This window comes from Clarias gariepinus, chromosome 16 (genome assembly GCF_024256425.1).
Source record: "Clarias gariepinus isolate MV-2021 ecotype Netherlands chromosome 16, CGAR_prim_01v2, whole genome shotgun sequence".
In the NCBI taxonomy this organism is placed as follows: domain Eukaryota; kingdom Metazoa; phylum Chordata; class Actinopteri; order Siluriformes; family Clariidae; genus Clarias; species Clarias gariepinus.
This window is the reverse complement of record NC_071115.1, coordinates 27722993-27740571: the sequence shown is the minus strand read 5'-3', so window position 1 is coordinate 27740571 and position 17579 is coordinate 27722993. Positions and strand designations below refer to the sequence as shown.

At 35.9% G+C, this 17579-nt stretch overlaps 4 gene segments (V, D, J or C); all 4 read right to left on the bottom strand.

The window, feature by feature from the left end:
* Positions 1-40: 40 nt before the first annotated feature.
* LOC128544306 (Ig heavy chain V region 5A-like) lies at positions 41-545 on the bottom strand. The segment is given in 2 exon segments: positions 41-387; positions 487-545. Coding segments are annotated over 2 exon segments (390 nt in total).
* A 2466-nt stretch (positions 546-3011) lies between these two features.
* On the bottom strand, positions 3012-3523 carry LOC128544305 (immunoglobulin heavy variable 2-26-like). The segment is given in 2 exon segments: positions 3012-3328; positions 3422-3523. Coding segments are annotated over 2 exon segments (363 nt in total).
* A 5844-nt stretch (positions 3524-9367) lies between these two features.
* LOC128544304 (Ig heavy chain V region 914-like) lies at positions 9368-9847 on the bottom strand. The segment is given in 2 exon segments: positions 9368-9681; positions 9774-9847. Coding segments are annotated over 2 exon segments (366 nt in total).
* Positions 9848-16603: 6756 nt separating this feature from the next.
* On the bottom strand, positions 16604-17086 carry LOC128544303 (Ig heavy chain V region 6.96-like). The segment is given in 2 exon segments: positions 16604-16920; positions 17013-17086. Coding segments are annotated over 2 exon segments (369 nt in total).
* Between the last annotated feature and the right edge of the window lie 493 nt (positions 17087-17579).

Here is a 17579-nt window from a genome sequence, read left to right as displayed (position 1 = left end):
CTGTAAGAAACCAGGAAGACAACTTGAGTCATTTCATGTCTCATAAAGTTTTTGTAAGGGGAATCCACTGTTCTGTGTCACTGTGTGTGAGTCTTGCGCAGTAATACACAGCTGTGTCTTCAGTTTGCAGATTCTGTCCTTGAATTGTTATTGTGTTAGTAGAAGTGTCCCTGGAGATGCTGAACTTATTTTTCAGTTTGTCGCTGTAATATGCACTCCCACCACTAGTGATATACCCAATATACTCCAGAGTTTTTCCTGCAGGTTGTCGGATCCAAGCTGTATACTCGCTTGAAACTGAATATGAAGTCTTACAGGGGATGGAGAGACTCTGGCCTGGCTGGACTGTCATGGCAGCAGGCTGAGTCAGTTCATAACTGTGGACATCTGTAGAGGAAAACACATTGTAATATCTCACACAATATACAGTATGCTGCACATTTATTATTATTGTAGTAAATTGATACATTTTAATAAAACACTCACAGGAAGCAGCTGCCAGCAGGAGCAGTAGAGATGTAGAGAACATGGTGTGTGTTGTTTGTCCTGGGTTCTCCTCTGTTTTACACGTTTAACAGAGAATATTTAATCCTATAAATAGAGTGAGATCCAACCCACAGGATTGCATTTGCATATTTGTGATGCAAGGATTCACAAGCACAGTTAGAAATTGTAAAAAAGTGCAAATAATTTCCTGTAAAGTATGAACACACACACACACACACACACACACACACATGCACAACTACAACTAAAATGTTAAAAAGTCTACCTGAGTCTCCAATAACTACCTGGACTCCATATTAACATCAATTAACATTAACTGTTATAGCTAAACTGTCTGCCACCCTACACACTGTATAAATGCAGATCATTTACTGCTTTCTGTTTCACCCAAGGGATGACTTAAAACACAATGGGATGAGGACGGGTTCCCTGTTAGGTCTGGTTCCTCTCAAGGTTTCTTCCTATTACCATCTCAGGGAGTTTTTCCTTGCCACTGTCGCCCTCGGCTTGTTCATCAGGGACAAACTGACCATTTTATTTTATACACATTCACATTCCATACAAACTTAAATAATTCTTTTGATCGTGTAAAGCTGCTTTGGGACAATGGCAATTGTTAAAAGCGCTATACAAATAAAATTGAATTGAATTGAATTAAATGCTTGGTGAAGTTATATTGTAAAAACTTTATGATAGAAGATCACAGCTATGTTTAATACTAAATGTACAAGCATTTCCACATGCACCACTGGTTGTGTTAGAGAAGACTTTAAAGAGTGGTTTGAATCTCCCCATGGATACAAAATATCAGGGTAAAAAATAATGCAACTCAAAAATAAATTCAATGACATTGAATAAATAAACAAGTTTATTTTTTCCTCACTTGAAGTTTAGAAAAAAGCTTTAGCAAAACTGCAACGAGTGAAGCCCTCCACCCTGAGAACTTTACAGTGTCAGAAATGGTAAAAGTGATAGCTTCATGCTATTATTAATTTTAAATATTCTGATGCTGTGTGTATTTAATAATTACTGATTAAAGGCAGCAATAGTTCTCTAAATGTTATATATGTATGTATATTTTTACATTGGTCCTCAGCGGGAATTTGCTATAAATTGACAGTCTCAGTGTTTAGTGTCCCAGTCTCGGTGTTTAGCCATGTCTGTGGATGAAATATGTTGTATTTGTGTCAATTTAATAGCAAGCTTCAATGTCTAATATTTGTTTTGCTGTATCGCCACCTGCAGATCTTGTGAAAGTTGCACATAAATTGAATGCATTTTTCTCTTTAAACACAATTTTGAGAAGATTTTGTACAGCTCATTAACAGGTTTAAGAGACTCAAGACTTTGACCATGAATACCTGCTACATAAAAGACAAACATTGGTGTATGAAAATTTTTAATTTTTAAACATATACTGTACAATATTCAGCATGAATCCGCCACAGCTATAGAAGGGCAACAGCTGCGTTAGCTTTGCTTATAAAAATCGTTAACAATCGTATAAATCGTTACATAAAAATGTAAAAACTCCTTGTGTTAGTGTGTCTGTGGTGCACGGCAATTCAAGATCTTTATAGCACGGCATTATGTTCATTTACTGTAAGGTTTCATATCATCTTGGTGATAAGGAGAAACACCATCATAAAGGAAAATGGTGAAATTGTCTGGGTGGTGAAAAAATGCATTACAACAATTTTAAAAGCATTTGAATTATGAGGGTGTATTGTGGTAATGTGGCTTTTAAATGCACCAGAACTTTAAGTTGCAGATTTTTTTTTCCTGACTGTTACAAAGCAAAGACATTGGAGACTGATTTTGAATAATGCTAAATAAAACTCCACCATAATCAACAATTACACACATTCTTAAATCTGGTTATGTGAAGCGTCCATGACACAAGTGGCTGTGAAAGTTACTACTGTATATAAATAATATGTGATGTGAATTACAACCAAAACCACTGACTAATCAGATTGGTGAATTCAGTTGTGCTGTGGTGTAATGCAGTGAAAACACTGAGCAATTTACATCACACAGTTTTGTTTCCAGGTCTTGTGGTTTTCACAACAATAACTTTACGTGAACTTTTTCTAATTTCTTTATTTAGTTAAGGGACTAGTCAGGGACTTGTATGAGGGTATTTCCTACATAATATAAGACCAATAAAGAACAGATTATAACATGTGCTCTTATTTAACAATACAAAATGTACAGTATGGTCAGTAATATAATAAAGATGTACTGTACATCATCAGGACAGAGGAGTTTTCTGGGTTCTGCTATCTCGAATTGCTTCCATAAATACACTAAATAACAAATGGTTAATTAAATAATTAATCATCACTTTACTGTATACATTACAGCACCTACTAGATCAAGACAATTATTTCAATCTTAGGAGTATCATGCACAATTTATGACATAGTGTCCGTGACCATACTGAGACTGTACACTCTTTCCATGTACCAGGGTTTTTTGTACAGGGATGTTGTTGACCTGTATCACTGTGGATAGCGAGCGCAGTAATACACAGCTGTGTCTTCAGTCTGCATATTCTGTCCTGTTAATGTTACTGTGCTGCTGGACGTGTCTCTGGAAATCTGGACCCTGCTTTTCAGTTTTTCACTGTAGCCAGTGCCACCATCACTACATATCCATCCGATCCACTCCAGAGTTTTTCCTGTAGGTTGTCGTATCCACTGTGTACAGTAGTTGCTATCAGTCAATGAATATCCAGACACTTTACAGGTCAGAGTCAGTGACTGACCAGGGGTTACTATCATGGAGCTAGTCTGGATCAGCTCAACACTGTAAACAACTGTTCAAAAAAAAAAGAAGAAGATAAAATTATACACATGTAAATGTTGCAAATCAAGGAAGGAAAAGTGTATTATATAATTAAAACCCTTACAGTCGGTGGCTGCCAGCAGCAGCAGCAGTAGGGATGTAGAGATCATGGTGTGTGTTAAAATTAAAAGTGCTTGGCCTTGATTGCTTATATACTGTATATCACAGGGAAGGACATTTGCATAGAGACACTCCTTATCCGAGGAAAAAAATAATGAAATATGTTTTTCTATTCAAATCCATATTTTCATATATAAGAAAATTCAGATGTTTTGATTATATATTACGTGAACATACCAGAACATAACTAGAATTATGTAATAAAGACATACTTGCAGAAACTAACGATTATAGATGATGAGCGGTGATGGGGCTGAACACAAAGTTAAATGACTTTTACTACAGCCAAGTTGATTATTTGTATTATTATATCATTGTATATATGACCTTTAGGTTTTTAGTCCACTTCCTGTAATAAAAATCTATTGTTTGCTGATTCATACCGAGAGAATATTTACAGCTCATAAGGCCATGTGTGAATAAGTTTTTAATGCCTGTTGTGTCATTACACAGTTATATCTGTACAGCACTTCACATAAACAGATTTAAACACATGTTATTGTTGATTTGGTTCTCTGTTAAGGAGTTTACTTTGCAGTCATGGAAGGAGTGTCCAGGGGCAGGGCATTGTACTAGTCAAAAAAGTTTTCAGATAGTGTTCAGAAGGTACTACTTTGCGGTTTTACAGCAGCATAAACTACAACTTTGAGGTGAGGGTCCAACTCTTGATACTGCTGTAATGTAAGTATTAAAAGTACAGTACCTTGTTTTGTTGACCTTGCATTGTGAAAATCCAAAGCAAAAAAATAAAACTGCTGCTATTTTATAGTATACAGTATACTAGCTGTGCCAGTAACTTTGTTTCGTGGAATACCCCCCAAAAAGCCAAATCACACACCAGTCAAATAAGTCAAATAATAAATAGGTATAGTACAACAACAATTCAAGTCACAAAATGAATTCCCTGAAATTCTGCATTTCTAGCCTAGTCAAATAAGAACCAAAACATTTTCTCAACAGCGATATTATCCAAATCACAATAACAAAGCATGACACAAAGAATGAACTAAAATTTTTATGTGTTACTGTGAAGTCTGCAGAATGCAGGAGGTGAGATCACGTTTATTAATTAGATTTCAATTGCACATTCATAAGTGCGTATTAAAAAAAAATACAGAACCTTATATATATATATATATATATACTGTTACTGTTTTGCATTCTCAATGGACACTGTTAAATATTCATGCCAAACACTACGAGAATGAAGTGTGCCTTAAATGCTGTATTATTCCCAAATCTGCTAATTGAACATTTGTTTAAATCTGTACAAAGAAGCAATTAATAATGGTTCAAAATAAAGTTTTTACAGAATGCATTTTTTTTAAATCTGCATTTAAAATTACCAGAACCTATTACAATTATATTATATTGCTATTTTAGAGGACTAACAAAACATTTGTGTCACATCTGAGCCACCTCAGCCCTGGGGAATAAGATTATTATTACTATTACACTGGATTACTGAGCCGCCTCTTTGTCTCCCCCTAGTGTGTCTACGTGTGTATTGCTTTCCCGTTGATTTCTGTTTGCACCAAATTGAGTACAGCTGTGCAGTAATACACAGCTGTGTCTTCAGTTTGCAGATTCTGTCCTTAAATTGTTATTGTGTTAGTAGAAGTGTCTCTGGAGATGCTGAACTTATTTTTCAGTTTGTCACTGTAATATATTCCCATCCATCCACATATACCCAATATACTCCCTAAGATTTCCTGCAGGTTGTCGGATCCAAGCTGTACCATATTTTGTAACTGAATATGAAACCTTGCAGGTGATGGAGAGACTCTGGCCTGGCTGGACTGTCATGGCAGCAGTCTGAGTCAGCACTTCACCGTGGATATCTGTGAAGGAAAACACACTGTGATAGCTCACACAATAAACAGCATGCTGCAGATTTATTATAATTGTAATAAATTGGCACTCACAGGAAGCAGCTGCTAGCAGGTGCAGTAGAGATCCACTGTAGAAAACGTGTGTGTTCTTTCTCTTCTCTGTTCTCCAAAGTTTAAGATACCATCACATTACATAAATTGAGTGTTATCCAGCCCTATACAGTCTATGTTGTCTCCTGTGTATGAGAATGCTACATATTCTGCCTCCTACTTACAGTATGAGTATGCTGCCTCCCGTGTACGAGTCTGCTGCCTTTTGCGTATGAAGATGCTGTGTATTCTGCCTCCTGCGTACAAGTATGCTGCCTCCTGCATATGACTATTCTGCATATTCTGCCTCCTGTGTATGAGTATGCTGCCTCCTGAGTGTGCTGCCTCCTGCATATGAGTATGCTGCATATTCTGCATATTCTGCCTCCTGTGTAAAAGTATGCTGCGTATTCTGCCTCCTGCGTATGAGTATGCTCTCTCGTGCGCATTAGTATGCTGTCTTCTGCATTTAAATATAATTTCTTTCTCTGCTGCCTCCATGATTTAATTATCAGAATCTAAACTATGTAAAATACTTAAACACGATACTCTGTTGTAAACATGCTGTATTATTCTTGAATCCGCTGCCTGAACATTTATTTGAACTGAATATTAAATATTTTCTTCAACGAAGAGATTAGTAATGGTTCAAAATGAAACAAAAAAGTTTTGAAGAAAGCATTTTTAATAAATATTGTTTAAAATTAACACAAACTATTATATACTCAGTTTGTGTAAGAAAGTTAAGCTTTGACTACAATCATTATTTCTTATAGAGTTTTTGTAAGGGGAATCCACTGTTCTGTGTCACTGTGAGTATCTTGCGCAGTAATACACAGCTGTGTCTTCAGTTTGCAGATTTTGTCCTCGAATTGTTATTGTGTTAGTAGAAGAGTCTCTGGAGATGCTGAACTTATTTTTTAGCTTGTCACTGTAATATGTATTCCCATCCATCCATATATACCCAATATACTCTGCAGGATGTCGGTTCCAAGCTGTACCATATAGTGTAACTGAATATGAAGTCTTACAGGTGATGGAGAGACTCTGGCCCGGCTGGACTGTCATGGCAGCAGGCTGAGTCAGTTCCTCACTGTGGACATCTGTCCAAGAAAATACACTGTGTTATCTCACACAATATACAGTCTGCTGCACATTTATTATTATTGTAGTAAATATATATATATATATATAAATTATATTATATAAATCACTCACAGGAAGCAGCTCCCAGCAGGAGAAGTAGAGATGTAGAGAACATGATGTGTGTTGTTTCTCTTCTCTGTTCTCCAAAGTTTAAGCGACCATCACATCACATATATTGAGTGATGTCCAGCCCTGATGCTTGTATTTGCATATCTAATGATGGGAGGAGTTAGTATTTAAAACATGTTTAAAATAGACAAAGCATGAATTTTTAATTTTAGGTGGGGAAAACAGTTTTCTTGATAAATGCCTCTGTTATATTAAAAACCCCACTAACAACACGATAACACATGCATTATTAATATTATATATTATATATATTATATATTATATGTCTTTCCATAATTCAAAATTGTGTTTTACAGCTTTCAGTGGCCACTAAAAACATAAAGAATTATTGGAGCCTTGTTGGAGTCTGTGTGTGTGTGTGTGTGTGTGTGTGTGTGTGTGTGTGTGTGTGTTTGTGCCCTGTGATGGATTTGGCACCCTGCTCATATTGTACCCTGATTTGTGCCGTAAGTCTCCTGGGATCGTGCCAGGCCTATAACACTGTACACAGGATAAGCAGTATAGAGGAAAAATAAATGAAGGAATAAAAAATAAAATAAATAAATAAATAAATAAATAAGGGACTATAAGATACAGTGTTTTTTTCTTTTTCTTTGTGCATGTATCTGTGTGTGCATTCCTTGATTTTTCTTACTGTTCGTACTATTATTTCATGTTGAGGTCCCAAAGAGTTTGTTCCGTTCATGCCACGACATCTGGATAAATTATTTACCATGTAAATTCTTTTTATCCATTTGTAATTACTGTTAATAGGAAGTTGGTTCATGTTATTAGAGTAGCTTGGCATGTTACTAAGAAGCACTCGCCTTTTGATGCCAGAACAACGACATTTACTTAGAAATTTAGAAATAATAACATAGAAAAATGTCCACATAGTAGAGCTTCCACTATCATTGTGGTAGAAATTATAAAGAACATTTTTGAAGGAGTATCTTTTCACCATATTGCAAGATCATGTATTAAGAAATGTTAAACTGATGCGATAGTTTGCAGTACATCTCCTATCTAGTCTGTCTGGTGTGTATAAGTGTCAGACTAAACATTAATCATCTGGTCTGTTAATCATAGTTAGGTAACAACTCTGGACTAAAGCAAGATAAAAAGCAATGCCATTGGATTTACATTGACTGATGATTAAATATTGAATTTAAGATGTGGATAAGATTGGTTTATGCTGCCATTATAATAACTGGTAGACATTCAGCCAATCATAGCATAAATAGTATTTTACGTTTAAAATGCATAAAAATAAATCTGAGGGTCAGGAGGAATCAGTCTAATGCCACTGATAAAATGAACAATAGGATTGTTATTAATAATGTACAGTTAAAAAGTCTTCGGAATGGAAGGTTTGGTGGTTTACATCTTATTTGGTGGACACTTAATATTACTTGTAACTACAAACAATCAAAGTGCAAATTTTTTCTTGGTCATGCCTTAAATTTCTCTTCTCCCCTGGTTCTTCTATTTTCTTTGTCTTTTCTAAATGTTTTCCTTTTTTATCCCGTTTCTATTTTCTTTTCCTCTTTAAAAAAAAAAAAAAAAAGTGACGAAAAACTGTGTCCAGGTCTGAGGTTTAGGTATCTAATAAAGTACCCGGAATGACATCTGATGGCAATCCATGTTAATTAAACTGGAGAACTCTCCAACATGGCACTCAGGAACATGGCACTTTAGATTATTTTTAACATAAATTCAGATATTTTATTTCTTAAAAATACATGAATGCTTTTTGTTTAATATTAGAGAAAGCTGTTGTTGTCAAGTGTATTTCTATTTTTTTATGTCTAAACCATGAAGTTTTCTGATGAGGGATGATCACTGAACAAAGGAAACATGTTACATCCTTTCAGAAACTTCCACTTATTAAACAATTCACATGATCCTGTACAGAATCCATTAAATACAGTACTAATAAAAGCATCCAACAGCATTTCTGAGCTTTAATAAATAAAAAAAAATAAATAATAAAAATAAATGGATAAGTAATGCATGCCTTTTCCTTATATTTATCCATTATCAATGTATGCACTGTTGACAAATGACATCAGATGCCGCTATTATTAACTAGAACTAGCTTAAGGAGTTTTAAGAGGTGTCTGGAATAAAGAGGTAAATTCTGAGTGAGAATGGATGATGTTTATAATAAATTTTTCTGATGTTTGGTTCCTTGCTAAGGGAATTTTTACAGATAAAGTGTTTTTGTACAGCTCTGGAGTCTGTTGTGTCAGTGTGAGTCTTGTGCACGGTAATAAACAGCCGTGTCATCAGCTTTTAGACTCTTCACTTCTGTTAGCATCAATGCACTTAATCCACTCAAGTCCTTGTCCTGGTTTCTGACGGATCCGGTGCGTATAGTAGCTGCTCATTATGAGCCCAGATAAATTACAGGAGTGACTGACTCTACAGGTCTCTTTATCACAGAAGCAGAGAAGGTCAGGGACTGTCCATAAGAATCAGCAAAAAAATCACCATGTATTGTTATGTTGTAACGTTTATCAGGGCAGATTGGTTAATTATCCTATAGGAATCCAGTAAAAAGGTTTTAAACTTACATAAAATAAGTGGTATTAGGTCACTCATAGCCAATCTAAACATTTTGGTTCTTTAAGAATACTCTGCTTATGAAAATGTGAGCTTGTCATGTGACTACACCAAGCATGTGTTTTTGTACTGGTGTCTAAGCAGAAGTATCACTGTGTGTCTCTGGCGCAGTAATACACTCCAGTGTCTTCTGTCTTCACATTGCTCATGTGCAGATACACCTGCATCTTACTGTTGTCTCTGGAGACGGTGAAGCGACCGTTAACTGCACTGGAGTAATACTTGCTACTACCACCATTTGAGATATATGTAACCCATTCCAGTCCTTTTCCAGGAGCCTGTCTGTTCCAAGCCATGTCATAGCTACTAAAGGTAAATCCCGAGGCGGTGCAGGTCAGTGTATGAGACTGACCAGGTTTGATAATTACTGATTCAGACTCAATCAGTGTCTGACTGCAGGAATCTGAAATATAAGAGTTAACAAAGATTTAAGTTAACTTAAGAAAAAAAGTATAAATGAAGATTTTTTAGTAGGAAATCAGTATTAATACTAACGTTGAATAAACATTGCTAGAGCAAAGTAAATAAGAACTCGGCCTTGTCCCATCTTAAAAAAATGATTACTGTTGCTGTAAATGAACTTGAACTGCTGGTTCCAGAATAAATGGTTTAAATACAGGATTTCATTTGCATGTCACTCCCACTAGAGACTTCACTGAGGAATATAAATGAAGGGAGAAAAAGAAATCTTACTGTAAGACTGCAGCTATGTTTCATACTGTTAAATTTACTCGTTAGATACTGTATAATGGTATAATGGTAACACTAAAAGGATCATGAAGATTTCTGAACAGCGATAATCACTGGACCGCACAAAAGTTTCTGATACTATCAGTTTTAGATGTTTGTCTAATCCAGGTTACCTAATGAAACTGAAATTATTTCCAAAAATAAGACAGAAGACAACATGGTGGCATACTGGTTAGCACATCTACATTCGGGGGTTCTATTCCCACCTCGGGTCTGTGTACATGCCCTTTACATGTTCTCCCTGGGTTTTGTGGGTTTCCTTCGGGTACTTTAGTTTTCTCCTACAGCAATGAAATGCAGATAAGATTCATTGGCATTCCCAATTTGCTTGTATAGTGTGTGTGTGTGTGTGTGTGTGTGTGTGTGTGTGTGTGTGTGTGTGTGTGTGTGCACTGCAATGAATTGGCACACCTCCTGGGATAGGGTCCAGCTCCCCTGAGACTCGGTACACAGGATAAGTGGTATAAAAGATAAATGAATGAAAAACAAAACTGAAAAAGAAGCTGAATGTGTATTAAAGAACAGGTAGAGATGATTTAGTTTACACAGGCTGCCCTCTTCAGGCAAGAAACAACAGTAACTGGTTCCTGTATTGAGACACAGATTTTTAAAGTGTCCATTGTTTCTTTTTAATTTAAAAGATTAATAACAAAAAAAAAAATACACATTATTAGTTAACATATTATTTTAGATATGTTTTTTTTTTATAAACTAGTTTATATGAAACAGTATGGTTTTGGGTCTTTATCACAGCATTTCAACATGGCACATGGCTCTTCATTTAATTACTTATTAGAGACGGAAGAAGCTACTGAATGTACATTGTAAAAAAAATGCTGTTAAAAACAGCCACAATCTGACTGTAATGTAGTGTTTTCCATTAAAGCAGTAATGTGCTGTAGAAAACGGGAAATATTTTTCACTTTTCATCAGTAGTCTTCTGTATTTACTCAATACGGTTTTTCTTCTGTATTTTGCAATGCTTTGTGGTCTAGTCCTATTTGCCAATGTTTTAAATAATGATACATTTTAGTATTTTTTGTAAACTGATTGGAGTGTATAAGTGCAAATCTAATCAAATCTTACTACTGTTCTGTCAAAATAATTTGTTTTGTGTTATTATTTTAAACAAAACTTTTAGAAGCAGCAATTTAACGTCAAATTTAAACGTTATTCATTATTTATATAGCTTTTATTCTAAAGAGGACGCACGAGAAGGTCTTAGTCTTCAACTCTACGATTATCAGTATCTGCACCAACAAACTAAATGATAATTTATTATTTTTATTTTTATTTATTTATTTATTTTTTTCCAATTTTCTCCCCAATTTAGTTGTGGCTAATTCCTCCCCGTCACTAGGGGGCTCCCACATTAAGGCTTCTACTACCATTCAGCCGGGAGGGCGAAGACTATCACGTGTTTCCTCCGAACCGCGTGACGTCAGCCGACCGCATCTTTTCGAACTGCTCGCTCACGCACCGTTAGGGGCGGAGTAACACACTCGGAGGAAAGCGCTAGCCGCTCCTTCCGCGTGCGTGAGCTCACAGACGCCCCTGATTGGCTGTAGAGCCATGATTAATGTGGGAGCGCAAGTACCTCTCATCCCTCCCCCCTGAGAGAGCTCGGCCAATGAGCTCTCTCTGTGCCTCCGGCTGTGAGAGGAAAACAGCATCACCCGGGGTTCGAACCAGCGATCTCCGGATGATAGGGTGAGCACTTTTACCACTGCGCCACTGTTTAGAACATACTTTAGTGCTGACATGTGAGTAACTCGAGCATTTATATTTTCATGGATTTTGGTCTCAGCAAGCCTTATTACATTGTTTTAAATTGTCTTTTGGATCATATTTTATTTATTTATTTATTTACACACACACACACACACACACACACACACATATATATATATATATATATATATATATATATATATATATATATATATATATATATATATTCTTTTATCGCAAGTGTTCATGGTAATAGTAAATAAATGTCAATGTGAATATTTCTCACCTTCCATTTCTTCATTCAATGTTAATCGTAACATCTAATTAAAGAATCATCAGAATATGTAAATTTTCTTTATTATCTATATGTCCCCACATTCTTCAGGTGTTCTCTATAACAATTTTCATATTTAGTTTTTGATTAAATATTTAAATTCGTTTATCGTGACTAATCACATGACGTTTTTTTTTTTTTTTTTGTAAACATATGCAGTATAGGCATAGGATTAAAGCCTGATTCGGACGGGACTAGTTTTACACAGGGTCGTTAGAGTTTTTTCTGTTTCACAGACGTACTTTGTGATTTTAATCCCGTCCGAATCTGCCATGTCTGTCTTTCTCTCACACGACCTCTGTAAAAATTCCAGAGCAAATTAACTACTGTTTTCCGGCAAACTCGGAGGTCCTCTGAGAAATCTAATCCCGTCCGAATGCGAATGTCTGTGATTGCCCGATTTTTTTTTTTCCAAAATGCGTTTTCTTTTTTGTTTTGGTCAACGTGAACTACCTTACTATCTTTAGTGCGCCGGTATTCAAGTTTGCGCACCAATAATAGATGTAGATGTGGACATGTGATCTTGTGCAACGACCACATGTAAAACACAGACACTCCTACAGTACCTCCGTAACAAAACCGGAGATGTTAGTCCTGTCCGAATGCATACATGAAATGACAGGCGTCATTTGGAAAAAATTCAAACTCAAACGTCGTTTGGAAAACTAGTCCCGTCCGAATAGCGCTAAAGTATTCACTATCCATAGTATTGCAACAGTGTTGCCAGTAAGTTACTGTAAAAACCCCTTAAAATGTCTAACAGTGTAGATCTGTGTCAAGCATCTCGAAATGGAGGGCATATTTGCTAATGGTAACACTTGGAGGACAACAAGGTAAATGAGACACAATGTTACAGTATTAATCAATGTTTGTATTATATGTGCTTTTAATGTAAATAATTTTAACACTGGTTTACATTAAGAGACATGGTGCTGCTACTTTGTCATTACAACAATTTTGCTTTTGCAGGCTATTGGTTCTGAGTCTCCATACTGTACACTGCACATTATACCATTAGTACTAAAACACTCCTCAAAATTTATAGTTTTATAATGTAGTGAATGAATATGCCTGTGTGATGTATGTATCTATGCACCAAGGAATAAGGGATGTATTGTCCCTTCAGCCTAGGAAAAGTTATTTTCCCTCTCCATCCATACATTCCTGTTTAAATTTTAATTAATAAGAGCATTTGTTACTGGTGGAGATTATGCTTATTACCGTGTGCTTATTATTATATTTATGCTTAAAATACAAACCTGATTCTAAAAAAGTTGGGACACTGTAAAAATTTTAAATAAAAACAGATTGCAATGAAGTGGAAGTTTCAAATTTCAATATTTTATTCAGTAAAGAATATAGATAAAATATAAAATGTTGAAAGTGAGACATTTTGAAATGTCATGCCAAATATTGGCTCATTTTGGAATTCAGGAGAGCTACACATTCTAAAAAAGTTGGGACAGTTAGCAATAAGAGGCCGGAAAAGTTAAATGTACATATAAGAATCAGCTGGAGGACTAATTTGCACCTTATTTGGTCAATTGGTAACATGATTGGGTATAAAAAGAGCCTCTCAAATTGGCAGGGTCTCTGAGAAGTCAAGATGGGCAGAGGATCACCAATGCTGTGGAGAGACATATTGTCGCAATATCAGACAGATGTTTTGCAGAGAAACTTTGCAAAGAGTTATCATCATCTACAGTGCATAATATCACCCAAAGATTCAGAGAATCTGGATCAATCTCTGTGCGTAAGGGTCAAGGTTGGAAGATCATACTGGATGCCCATGATCTTCAAGCCCTTAGACTGCATCAAATACAGAAATGCTACTGTAATGGCAATCACAACATTGGTTCAGGAACACGTCCAGAAAACATTGTCGGTGAACACAATCCACCGTGCCATTCGCAGTTGCCAGCTAAAACTCTATAGGTCAAAAAAGAAGCCATATCTAAACATGATCCAGAAGGGCAGATGTTTTCTCTGAGCCAAGGCTCATTTAATATGGACTGTCTGACAAATCAAAATTTAAAGTTCTTTTTGAGAAAATGTTATCCAGACTAAAGAGGACAAGGACAACACAAGTTGTTATCAGCGCTCAGTTCAGAAGCCTGCATCTCTGATGGTATGGGGTTGCATGAGTGCGTGTGGCATGGGCAGCTCACACATCTGGAAAGACACCGTCAATGCTGAAAGCTATATCCAAGTTCTAGAACAACATATGCTTCCATCCAGATGTCGTCTTTTTCAGAGAAGTCCTTGCATTTTCCAACATGACAATGCCAGACCACATATTGCATTAATTACAACATCATGGCTGCGTAAGAGAAGGATCCGAGTACTGAAATGGACAGCCTGCAGTCCAGATCTTTCACCCTTAGAAAACATTTGATGCATCATAAAGAAGATGTGACAAAGAAGACCTAAGACAGTTGAACAACTAGAAGCCTGTATTAAACAAGAATGGGACAACATTCCCATTCCTAAACTTGAGCAACTTGTCTCCTCAGTCCCCAGACGTTTACAGACTGTAAAATTAAAAATTAAAAGAAGAGGGGATTTCACACAACGGTAAACATGGCCCTGTCCCAACTTTTTTTAAATGTGTTGATGCCATGAAATTTAAAATCAACTTATTTTTTTCTTTAAAATGATAAATTTTTTCAGAACAATTCTTCTATTTCTGCAATTCTTTGTTTTCTTTTTGCATATTCTCATCTTTTCTGTATACTAAAACAGTATTCACTCTTTTGTCTTTTAACTTTTTCCTCATTATCGGATTGTCTCCCTCTTATACCTGGTCCTGCATTATGTCCGCATACCGACTAAATTGTCTTGGGGGACATAAAGACAAAAAATGAGCATAGCCTACCATCCAAACCTTGGGTAAAACTTAGGGTTTTATTTAAAAGATTTTACAACATATTAGTCTTATAGTTTAGAGTTTAGAAATTGAACTGTTGTTGAAAGCATTCCTACCGTACATTCCGTGTCTAGCAGCAGAATTATATTAGGCTGACAATGTTATCTTTATGGTAAGTGTTGATGAGAATGTAATGTAATGAATTCATATAGGATTTATTTATAGATAATATAAAGGTTTAGGGTTTAGTGTGTTTTAGCATCTGTCTCCTTTTTATAACTTTCTTTATAAGATTTATGCCTTAAAGTTCTCTTCTCCCCTGGTTCTTCCATGTTCTGCTCTGTGTCTTTTCTTTTTTTTTCTGTTTCTATTTTCTTTTCCTCTTACCTCAGGCAAAAAAATGACTGCGGCCAGATCTGACCTTTATATATCTATTAAAGTATCCTGAAAGACATGTGATGGCAATCCATGTTAATTAAACTAGAGAACTCTGGGTTACAGAAACACCAACTTCAGGGTTCTAAAAGGGACTCAGCAACATTGCAATTTAGATTGTTTTACTTACTAATACAGAAATGCTTTTTGTTTAATATTCTAGAGAAAGCTGTCTTGTCAAATGTATTTACATTTTTTATGCCTAAAACATTTTTTTTTCTGATCAGGGATGATCACTGAACAACGGAAACATGTTATATCCTTTCAGAAACTCCCACTTATTAAATAATTCACAGCATCCTATACAGAACCCATTAAACACTGTGCTTATAAAAGCATCCAACAGCATTTCTGAGCATAAAAAATAAATGGATAAGTAATGCATGCCTTTTCCTTATATTTATCCATTATCAATGTATGCACTGTTGACAAATGACATCAGATGTCGCTGTTATTTACTAGAACTAGCTTAAGGAGTTTTTAGAGGTATTTGGAATAAAGAAGTAAATTCTGAATGTGAATGAATGATGTTTATAATAAAATTTTCTGATGTTTGGTTCCTTGCTGAGGGAATTATTACAGCTCATGATAAAGTGTTTTTGTAAGTTTTTGTACAGCAGTCTTTTGTCTTGTGCACAGTAATAAACAGTCGTGTTATCAGCTTTCAGACTCTTCACTCCTGGATACTGCATTTTTTTGTTAGTGTCTTTAATGAAGGAGAACTGGCCCTGCAGAGACTGAGCGAATATAGTGCCAGTGCCAATGTTAGCATCAATGCACTTAATCCACTCAAGTCCTTGTCCTGGTTTCTGATGGATCTGGTGCATATAGTAGCTGCTTATTACGAATGCAGATAAAGTACAGGAGTGACTGACTCTAAAAGGTTTCTTTACCACAGAAGCAGAGGTGGTCAGGCATTGTCCATAAGAATCAGCAAAAAAATAAAAAATAAATAAATAAATAAATAAATAAATAAATATATACACACCATGTAATGTAATGTTGCAACGTTTATCAGGGCAGATTGGTTAATTATCCTATATGAATCCAGTAAAAAGGTCTTAAACTTACATGATATAAGTGGTATTAGGTCACTCATAGCCAATCTAAACATTTTGGTTCTTTAGAAATACTCTGTTTATGAAAATGTGAGCTTGTCATGTGACGATAGCGAGCATGTGTTTTTGTACTGGTGTCTAAGCAGAAGTATCACTGTGTGTCTCTGGCGCAGTAATACACTCCAGTGTCTTCTGTCTTCACGCTGCTCATGTGCAGATACACCTGCATCTTACTGTTGTCTCTGGAGACGGTGAAGCGACCGTTAACTGCACTGGAGTAATACTTGCTACTACCACTACCACTTGAGATATATGCAACCCATTCCAGCCCTTTTCCAGGAGCCTGTCTGTTCCAAGCCATGTAATAGCTACTAAAGGTAAATCCCGAGGCGGTGCAGGTCAGTGTATGAGACTGACCAGGTTTGATAATTACTGATTCAGACTCAATCAGTGTCTGACTGCAGGAATCTGAAATACAAGAGTAAACAAAGATTTAAGTTAACTTAAGAAAAAAAGTATAAATGAAGATTTTTTAGTAGGAAATCAGTATTAATACTAACGTTGAATAAACATTGCTAGAGCAAAGTAAATAAGAACTCGGCCTTGTCCCATCTTAAAAAAATGATTACTGTTGCTGTAAATGATCTCAAACTGCTGGTTCCAGAATAAATGGTTTAAACACAGGTTTCATTTGCATGTCACTCCCACTAGAGACTTCACTGAGGAATATAAATGAAGGGAGAAAAAGAAATCTTACTGTAAGACTGCAGCTATGTTTCATACTGTTAAATTTACTCATTAGATACTGTATAATGGCATAATGTTAACACTTAAAGGATCATGAAGATTTCTGAACAGCGATAATCACTGGACCGCAGAAAGGTTTCTGAAACTATCAGTTTTAGATGTTTGTCTAATCCGGGTTACCTAATAAAACTGAAATTATTTCCAAAAATAAGACAGAAGACGGCATGGTGGCATACTGGTTAGCACTGTGGTCTTGCACATCTACATTCGAGGGTTCTATTCCCACCTCGGGTCTGTGTACATGCCCTTTACATGTTCTCCCTGGGTTTTGTGGGTTTCCTTTGGGTACTTTATTTTTCTCCTACAGCAATGAGATGCAG